The 10,379-nt window shown below is 42.2% G+C and overlaps 1 protein-coding gene across 13 annotated transcripts in view; it reads left to right on the top strand.

The window, feature by feature from the left end:
- The window catches only part of LOC137429976 (supervillin), a 205,371-nt gene that overhangs the window by 131,388 nt on the left and 63,604 nt on the right, over window positions 1–10,379 (top strand). For 8 of the 13 annotated variants that reach the window (XM_078780012.1, XM_078780018.1, XM_078780013.1 and 5 more), the window contains 6 exons: window positions 2,576–2,690; window positions 5,393–5,600; window positions 5,836–6,124; window positions 8,732–8,942; window positions 9,082–9,196; window positions 10,077–10,209. In XM_078780012.1, coding sequence (XP_078636138.1) covers window positions 2,576–2,690; window positions 5,393–5,600; window positions 5,836–6,124; window positions 8,732–8,942; window positions 9,082–9,196; window positions 10,077–10,209 — 1,071 coding nt within the window. The remainder of the gene's footprint in view (window positions 1–2,575; window positions 2,691–5,392; window positions 5,601–5,835; window positions 6,125–8,731; window positions 8,943–9,081; window positions 9,197–10,076; window positions 10,210–10,379) is intronic. The other 5 variants (XM_078780015.1, XM_078780019.1, XM_078780011.1 and 2 more) reach the window with 1 other exon arrangement.

The raw sequence follows: 10,379 nt of genomic DNA, 5'->3' as shown, positions 1-10,379 counted from the left end.
GTGGAGAGCAGGAGAGTTTAGGGAATGTATGAAAGAGGTACTGTAAGAGATGGAATTTTTTTTTGGAATGAATAGATTTGGTGAGCAAGTCGAAAGCAAACATTTAAAGAAGAAGAAGAAAAAGGTGTTATAATACATGACAGAATACAGTACTTCAGGGGAAAGTTTAAACATTTTAAAGTTTAACAGTGAAAACTATCTGGGGAAATGGGGGTGAAACATGAAGAACGAACGAACAAATAAGAACAACGAATAAGAACAGAGAAGGAAATATTTTTTTTGTTTTTTTTTGTTTTTGAGTTGAGATTTAAAAAATCTCAACTCAATATTTTCAATACTCAATTTATTTTTTCTATTTTTTCAATTTTTATTCGGGTCTTTTCGTCTAAATCCCGCCTCATCTTTCCAGCAAATCAGTTCCCCCCAGATAACGCCCAGATAACCCAGATAACGAAATTAATTTTTCAATTTTATAATTTTCAATACTCAACGAGCCACAATACTCAATATTCTCAACAAATATTTTTATTTGAGTATAATGCCATTCGGACCCAACCCAGAATAGACAGCTCAGTGATGAGGTCACCACAAACTTTGCTATCCTGTCTTTGCTAAGCTAACTCCTGATGTGTTTGGTGAAGGTTTCTCAAGATTTAGTGACAAAGTGCCTTATTTTGATATTAGCATATTAATTATCTCCTTCATGTTGCAACTGTATACTAATGATATTGTTGCGGTTTTTGGAATACCCCAGAGAGTTACATCCAACACATGAAGGAACCCTGGAATTTAGATATATCCGTAGTGTTATGTTTCGTTAGATTATCTCTCCCCTCATACCAGTGGACATGGAAATGTGTTGTGTTTGTGTAGGAGGTTCAAATTTCCTTTGTAACTCTTCCTTTTCTAGATACCCTCTCTTCCTATCTTCACCCTCATATTTTTTAATCCCTCTCTCCTTCTCCGCACCTCTTTGCAGTATATCCATACACACAAACAATACAGTACATGTTACAAAACCAACATTACACCTACACAAGCCACGTTACCAATTGGACCCATTATAATGCTTGGTGCCACTTGGTCCTGCACTGTATCTGCAGCAAAGGGCTTGGATGCTTCTCGGTCCTGTGTGGTGCCTGCACTGAGGTACCATGGGCTCAACCAATGAGCGCAGCACAACAGGACTGCACCAATGGGAAGGCACCACCCATGAGAAACAAGTTGCGCTAGGTCCTTCGACCATGCCTCTCCGAGGACTTTATAAGCTGTGAATCTGAGGGTGAACATAGGGCTGTGTGCATCCAGGGAATAACAAGAGCCAGACAGAGTCCACGAAGAGTGAGCCATGTGAATGAGAGTCTCCACATGAATGGGCTCTGCTGGGAGAGAACGAGCCAGCCACAGAGCGAGCGGATAAGCCATGGAGTCTTTGCCTGGACATGCTGGCGGACACACACTGACTTACACTAACATCTCTTTCTGTCACTATTTCTATTCGTTCACCTGGAACACACAAAAGCAATCAACAATTGCACTCTGGACCCTTTCATGGCTGGGTTGCTAATTTGCATTCACGATTTGACTGATGGGTCTCAATAAGCCCCATCTTCCTCTTCTCTCTGGATATCCCTCTTACTTGTCTAATTTCCCAGGGTTACTGAGGCGCCTATGTCTGTAGTTTCATGATAAGTTGACTGTCTAAGGGGCTTATGTATTTAAAGTAAGACTTTCTTTTGGGACACTGCATTGCTTGTAAATACATGCCTGTTTGTTAACATGACCAATCATTTCCAACCTGCCCAAGTGTCTCTTTCCCCATTGGTTAGACATAGTATGTCAATAGTAGATGGTAGTTTCGCCCCACTGTTTCGCTACGTCAGACGTTAGTCAGCGTCCAACTGACGGCATCGCTCAGCTGTTCTGATTGGAAGGGATTGTGCCATTGAGAAGTGCAGGCGTTATCTGGGGGGAACTGATTTGCTGGAAAGATGAGGCGGGATTTAGACGAAAAGACCCTAATTAAATTGATTATCTCAGATGACGTCTGTGGTTGCTTAGCAAATCGCCATGCCACATAGTTATCTGCGGCCCGTCAGCTTCAGGGTCACAGGTCGGGAAGCGGGTCCGAGAAGCCCTTCGGGACCTGGTCAGCTGAACCCGTAATAATATAAACCCAAGCAGTTTCATTCCTAACTCATACTTTCTTGAGGCAATATCATAAGTAGAAAAGGTGATCTTACTTATTAGACAAGTAAGAGGTTTGGACCCCGATCCCCATGTTCCCCGTTCCCCGTTCCCCATACACTCTTCCACCCTCCCCCATCCCTCCATCCCTCCACTTCCACTTCCACAAACACTCGTACATCTTCTCCATTCTTAACCCTCCTCTTGTTTTCTCTCCCATCCTCTCTGTTCTCACTTATCTTTCCCATTCCCCCCCCCCCCAATCCTCCCTCCATTCATTGCATCAATAAATATGGATATGGTCCTTCAAAATAACTTGTTATTTTATCCACCACCATCATACTGCCATTGAGTTGAGGGATTGACTTTAAGACAATATGCTGTGTAGGTCATGTGCAAAGTTCGGTGAACAGACAGCTTACACTCGGGATGAGCAGGAATGGTGGGGCAACCCGCGTCGCTGTCCCAACCTTGGTGGAACCCAGCCGACCAGCAGACTCAAAGTAAGAGTCCTGTGTATTTATTTTTACAGCCTTGTGATTAAATTTAATGTGTCGGGAACAGTAGAGTTGCAGTGGCATTCCTTCAATCTACCTTGCCTTTAACAGGTAAGTGTAACTGTGTCCTTTCACTTAGTTCCATAACTCTGCATTCCGAGCTCACTAAACTAATCTGTATTTTGTATCAATATGTTTGTCTCTTGATAACCAATATTCTCTGTGAGCACTGCTTTCCAACATCCACTGAGCTCTCAAATCTGTCTCCCTCCTCAAAATCCTGGTGGCGTCTGGTCAAATCTGTTTCTGGTGTTTGTTCCACCTCCATCCCCTCCCTTACCTCAAATGGCTACACAGCTGACTCTGCTCGTGAAAAAGCCAAATGCCTCAACTCGGTGTTTGCCTCAAAATATTGTGTCCCAAACCCGTCTCTTTCTGTACCCACCGTACCCAGTCGTACCCAGCTGCTCCTAGACTCTGTGTCCTTCTCTCCTGAGAAGGGGGAGAATTTTCTGTCAAACCTCGACTCTGATTCGGCAACTGGACCAGACAGCATCAGCCCACGCATCCTAAAATCCTGCTCTTCCGCTCTATCTCAACCTTTCTCTGTTCTCTTCACCCTCTCTTTTGCTCAAGATCACCTACCATCTGCTTGGAAATCAGCCAACATTACTGCTTTACATAAAAAGGTGCAAAAACAGATCCTTGCCACTACAGACCAGTCAGCCTGCTTCCAATCATCAGCAAGGTCATGGAATCTATCATCGCTTCTGATATTAAATCCTTCCTCTTCTCCAATGGCTTGATCTCTGATCATCAATTTAGATTCAGACCAGGTCACTCTACTCTGGACATACTGCATCTGCTGTCTCAACAATGGATGGAGGCCCTCAACACCAAACAGGAAATCATAGCTGTCTCCATTGACATATCTCGTGCCTTCCATACGGTCTCGCACCCCGCCCTGCTCACCAAACTCTCCTCTGATGGTATCCATGGAAATCTCCACACATGGCTTGTGATCTTCCTCTCCCATCGTCAACATGTGGCTCTGAATATAATTCTCTCATCTCCCCTTCCTGTTCAGGCTGGAGTTCCTCAAGGCATTGTTCTGGACCCTGTGCTTTTTCTGGTCTTCATCAATGATCTTTCTGACTCTGGAAAATCCTCTCTATCTCTTTGCTGATGGCTCCACTCTCTGCCGCTCCATATCTCAACCCTCAGATCGGCAGGCAGCAACCTCTTCACTCTCTGCAGACCTGGCCAAAATCACAAACTGGTCAAACAAGTGGAACATGTCTTTCAATCCTAACAAATCTCACACTTTTACGATGTCTCTCTGAAAAGACCATCTGGAAAACCCTCCCATCTAATTTCTCAACATTCCTCCTGAGGAAGTTCTGCCACTCAAGCTTTTGGGCCAGACGCCTTTTGGGCCAGATTATCAGCCATGATCTTTCCTGGGAAAACCACATTTCGAAGCTCGCCTCCAAAGCCAGTCGCCGACTGGGCATCCTCCGTCGTGCAAAGTCCTTCCTTGGCACACCTGAGCTCCTCACCACATACAAAGCTTTCATCCGCAGCTTGATCTAATACTCCTCTGCCCTCTGGACTGGTGCTCCTGCCTCACACCTACCTCGGCTTCACGCTGCAGAAACCAAAGCTTTCAGGATCATTGGAATCTCCCGCGATGAAGCTGATTGTGAGTGCCTTTCACTCACTCACCGCAGGCAGGCTGGTGGTCTTTCTATCTTCTACCGACTCCTCTCTGGCCTAGCTCCCCCAGCTCTGTCTGTGCTCTGTCCCCCAAATATTCCTGCAGAACACACAAGAACTGCCAGCAACCCTCTTCTGGTGAAACTGCCAAAATCAAGACTCTCTGCTCACCTTCATTCTTTTATTCCTCTTTTCTCCAGTCTCTAGAACAAAATCCCACACTCTTCAATCCCACTCCTCCCTCTAGGTCTTCAAGGCAGCTGTTCACCACCATCTTTTATCTTCCGCCATCCAAAACCTTGATCGTTTCTACCCCAGTTAATACACCCCAAATCCACCTCTTTCAATCTCTGACTTCATTCCTGAAATTCCTAGTAGTGTCAATTTGTTGCTCTGTCTCTCTCATGCAATTTGTTTTATACCGTGTACCCATCCCCCCCCTCCCCCCACCCCCTCAGCCTTCTCCCTTCCACAGATCTCCTCATGTCCCTGTTCTCTACTGTTGTGCTTGTGTGCTTCCCTCTCTCTCACCATCTTGTCTCCCCCTCCCTTTATGGTTTAATGTGTCCGTTTCTGTTTTTTTTCGTTTTATGTGCTAATGTGTGTTTAATGTGCTGGCTCTTACACAATCCTCGATCTTGTATCCAAAAAATAAAAAATAAAAATAAAAATCCAACATTGGTGGCTGCCTTTTTTGTCTGCATCAGGTTTTCCCATTTCTTCTGCACTTTTTGTTACATAACATATAATAAGCATTCTCTGCACCCTATTTTGACTGTCATTACTCACACAGCAAGGTCACTGCAACCGGAAGAGGAGGGTGTTGGTGTGTCTTCTATATAGTCCACTGGGTCTGTCTGGGGGAAATACAAAGATGACATTGGGGGGAAATTATTTTTATTTTGTGCTCTTTTCTGTCTCGTACCTTTTTGAAGCATCATTACATCGCAAGCCAAACTGTTTCTCATAATTCGTTATACGGTGCTCTCCAGCAGGTTCGAGACAACACCGGCCACTTATAATTCCGGTCCAGGAAGGGGTGGAGAGGAGGAAGAAGAAGAGCCAGACAACTCTCGACTTACCCTGGCTGAGAAGATGGCATTGTTCACTCAGCTCAGCAAGGGTGGCCCACAAACTCTGGTCCAGCGGTACCGGCGTTCATTTCCTCGGTTTCAGACACAGCCTGTCACAGCCAGCGAGGTACAGCCTCAAGTTGGCAGGTGTATATGTTTGCAAGGCAGAGCATGTTTAATTACTCACACATAGATGTATACAAGGAATGGGTTGGGGGAGGGTAGGCGTTTTATTGGGATCTAGGTTAACAAACAATGAGGAATCATTATTTGTTGGATTGAGTTTTAGTTTGCAATAATAATAATTTATTTAGTTTTCAAAAGTTTTATCATCATTCTCTCATTTGTTTTCTCATGTACAGGTCCACAGTGCCTCACTTGTGACCACAAGCATTGCTCAGGTCACTTCCGCTGTCACGTATAGTCAAAAACAATTCTCTCAGCAGAAAAGTCTTGTCGGTGGAAGACCCATTCAAACAGGTCCTGCAAAAGCATTCAAAGGGTTGGAAGGACACCATGTTCCAGGGACAAGAGCAGAATCTGATGCCAGAAAGACATCGATGGAGTCACCATTTCATGCTTGGAGAAAATTAGCAACAACAGACTCCTCTTTGATAAGTAGAAGATCATTTGATCACTTGGCTGACACAGGTGATAATAAAAGAATGTTAATGTCCAACAATGTGCTAAATGTTTAGTTGGAGTGGTTTGAATTTATTTTTTAATTTCTATTGAATTCCCTTCAACGGATGGAGTAGCACAGATTGTTTGAATGTCAAAAACATGACTGTGAGAATAATTTGCAAACAAAGATGCCGATCCCACTTCTGTCTGACACCTTTTAAATTACATTAATCTAAAACTCATAGAGGAGTTTGTGCATAAACCATGTTCAGGACATACACATTCGTAAACACGAGTGTACTTTCACTTGAATTATTGAATTATCACCTGAATTGAATTACGAGCACATTAGTACACTGTGAGCCCGGTGTTGGCTTAATGGTTAAGGTGGCTGGCTTAAGATCTTAGGGTCTTGAGTTTGAGTCCCTGTTGTGCCATTGAAATCACATCAGATGGGTTGATTCAGCCTGTCATCCTTCTGAGGTCAGCGAAATGAGTACCAGGTTAATGGTAATAGGGGCTCTGCATGAACCGCACAGTCACACTTCCAGAAAATGACGCAACCAGCAGCCGCAAGCTACATACGAAACAGCAACACTAACAAGTACACTATGAACATGCACATGGCAGAAAGATTGAACCTGGGTTCTCTACATCATGAGCCAGGTGCTCAGATGGCATCAGTAATAGGCCACCTTATTCCCCTATTATTCCTATTATTATTTTACGAACATAACATAATGATACTATTGTGTATGGGGTGTTTGAAATGTTATATGAATGAAATACTCACAATAGTCCAAGTTACACCAATAAAAAGTATAACAAGGCATTTCACTCAATCAAATGTACCAAACAAGTACAAATACATTCAAAGTACACCGCCCCATGCCAAATAAATAAATATTCGACAGCGCAGTATTGTCAGGGCACCTTCGGCACCCGGCGATACCGCCATGCAGCACATAGAGACGGTAGTGGCAGGAGAGGTGTACAATAATTGATTGATTAATTGCGTAATTAAAATCAATAAAAAATAATCGTAAAATAATTTCTTAATCAATTGGCTAATAGCATGCCTCAACCACCAGTGTTTCATCTGAAGTTGTAACTTTTTGAAAATTAATTAAATCAGTTATTAATCAAAAAAATAATTAATTAATTGATTAATTGACTAATTATTAATAAATGATTAATCGATTACTTGATTAATCAATAAATCAAAAATATCCTTTATAGCCACATGACTTGGTCACTGTCGTGCCCGAATATCAGCTTCCTAGCTCAAAAGGTGCCTGCGATATTCCCCAGAAGAGAAAGAAAATAAATAGGTGATTAATAACGAAAATAAATAAATAATAATCATAAAATAATTAAATTATTGTTCAATTGGCTAATAGAATATCTATCTGAACCACCACCATTTTATTCGAATCTGTAACTTTTTTTTTTTAAATTAATCAAGTCGTAAATCGAATAATTCAATAACTAATTGATTATTTGATTAATCAATAAATCAAAAATATCCTTTACAGCCAAATCACTTGGTCAATTGTCATGTCCAAATATCAGCTTCCTAACTCAAAAGGTGCCTGAGATATTGCCCAGATGAGAAAGAAAAAAAAAAAGTACTTAATTAAACAATAATAACTAAGTAAATAATTAATTAATATATATTTTAATAATACAGTTTTTGCCAAAGTACTTGCTCACTATTGTGCTGAAATTTTAGCTTTCTAGCTCAAAGGATGACTGAGATATCGCCAGGACAAACAAGAAAACAATACAACAAACAACCGGAGTGAAAACTGAGTACTCCCTTTCAGCGAGCATCATTGCCAAGCCCGCTATGGTGCCCGGCAATGACGTCATGCAGCATCTGGAGACGGCATAGGAAAGGAGCGGTGTACAACAAGGAGCATCGATGCTACCAAAGTCGTTTCTGGGCAAAGGGTTATCCTGGTTGGTTTGCCGTTGCCTTGCCAACAGTCAGTCAGGGTAGGAATTTGTAATTTGTTCAGGGCCTTGGTGATAGATAGCCTGTCTGCTCTTCATGATCGACAACGTGGGATCTCTAACATCCATCAACTAATGCTAGTGGATGGAACCCTCCTTGGCTTAAGGTATATCTGATCGATGGCACACACACACACACACACACACACACACACACACACACACACACACACACACACACACACACACACACACACACACACACACACACACACACACACACACACTGATGAATCATCCTATCATCCTGCCTGCAAAACACAAGGATGGAGGTTTATAGCTGGGCCGGGATTTGAACCCAGGCTAAGCAGCTCAGAGGTGAGTGTGCATACATCTGTAAGTTATCCTACCAACTCTAATAAGTCATTTACATAAATTCAAAATTTATATATTTTCATTTAAATTATATATTACTTATATATTGAAAACTAAAAACGTGAATGATCACACATTACACTTTGAGCAAAACGAATTAACCTATTGTGTTTCTATCCATGCAAAACATTATTTTCTCTTTGAATATTCTTTATTTTATTCATGCATCACAGGTCTGTGCTTTTCCTTTTGTCTTTTTTTTTTTAAATCAAAAGCGCATAAAACAACATTTGTCTGATGCAGATTCAAAGCAGAAAACTGACAGCTCCGCTGAACAATCTGTACACGTCTCGGTCCCTGCTGAAACGACGTGTCCATGGAGGAAAGGCCTTAAAACAAGAGAAAAGATGGTCGACACCAGAAAGCAGCAACTGCAGTCTCTTCCAAAACTTCCCTTGAGCAACGCACAGCAACCAAGAACAAGTCCAGTAGATACTGTGACGAGCTACAAAAGGCAATACATACAATGTCACATCAAAATGATCTTATTTTAGTCAAATCGGATTTATGAATTTCTATCTCATTAAAATATTTACTGAAGCACTGTCAAGATAACCGCAGTTTATTTCTCATTCTTACGGATATTCATATAGGTCTAAACAGGAGGATCATGGGTGGAAGGAGCGAGTAGTTAGGCACATCAACACTAAGGAAACATCAGTAAGACTGGAATGGCAGCAGAGGTCCCAGGAAATCAGACAACAACAGGTATTGCTGTTTCCTTCTGTTTTGAGCAATGACGTCATTTATCCATCATCAGTTACACATAGTGCCTTGACCTACACCGCATGATGTACTGCAATATAACATTCTTCTTTTATTAGAACTGCATTTTAGGGTTAACCTCACAAAGTCCAGGCTTACTGTTCAGCTCCACTTCTCTATTTCTCTTTTCTCCTACCTGTGGAACCTCCTCCCTGAGTCATTATAATCCCACTATTCTCTCCAGGACTTTAACATATCAGTGGAATTCCACCTCGTATTCTTCCTTTTCTATGCAGCACAAAACTTTGAGTAGTATAATTTGCTGGGAGCCTGCCTATGCTGCTGATGCAGTGCCCCCTCTTGGTTAGAGCAGGAATTTGTAATTTGTTCAGGGTGTAAACGACAGATCGCCTACTCTTCGCAAAGGATACTGTGTGATCTTTAATGTCCACTAACTAATACAGGAACCGCAGTTTAACGTCCATCTGAGGGACGCCACACACATTGATGAATCATCTTTCCTGCAAAACACCAGGATGACACCTTATGGCTGGGTCGCGATTCAAACTCAGGCTACATAGCTCAGAGAGGAGCACGTTTACCTCTAGGCCATGCCACCTCTTCTCATCTTCCATCTTTTATTCTGCCCCCCCCTCCCCCTACCCCTAGGTTATGATATTTATTCTCTACTCTCCTCTTTTCCCATTTCATTCACCACCTGCTTGTTTGTGTCGTGTGGTCCCACCACCACACTCTCAATATGTTCCCTTCTATCACCCATCACCTTGCTATTACATGAATTGAGATTTTGGATACAAATGGTGCACTTTCGGCATTATTAGGTGCAGTCTATTTCCATTTACTAGACAACAATCGTTTCCAGGAAATTCACATTGTCGGGCAGAGAGAATTTGCACCATACGAGAAGAATGTTGGAGAAGATGCGAGAGGGAAAATGGGATGCGAGGCTGTCAAGGTCTCCTTCAGACCCACAGAGAGTCTGAGTCCAGCGAGAGGTTTGTCTGCATGTAATGATTTGGATATATATATATATATATATTAATGAAATTGCTGTCTATTTTCACTATAGATGGTAACTACCCTTATTGAGAAGAGTCTTCAAAGTCTGTATTGTCTCCTGTGACCATATGCGGTCTCTCACATAGACTCCAAAGAGAAGTTCCCT

Source organism: Myxine glutinosa, chromosome 6 (assembly GCF_964187855.1).
Source record: "Myxine glutinosa chromosome 6, kmMyxGlut1.1, whole genome shotgun sequence".
NCBI classification, from domain to species: domain Eukaryota; kingdom Metazoa; phylum Chordata; class Myxini; order Myxiniformes; family Myxinidae; genus Myxine; species Myxine glutinosa.
This window is presented reverse-complemented; position numbering and strand designations above follow the sequence as displayed.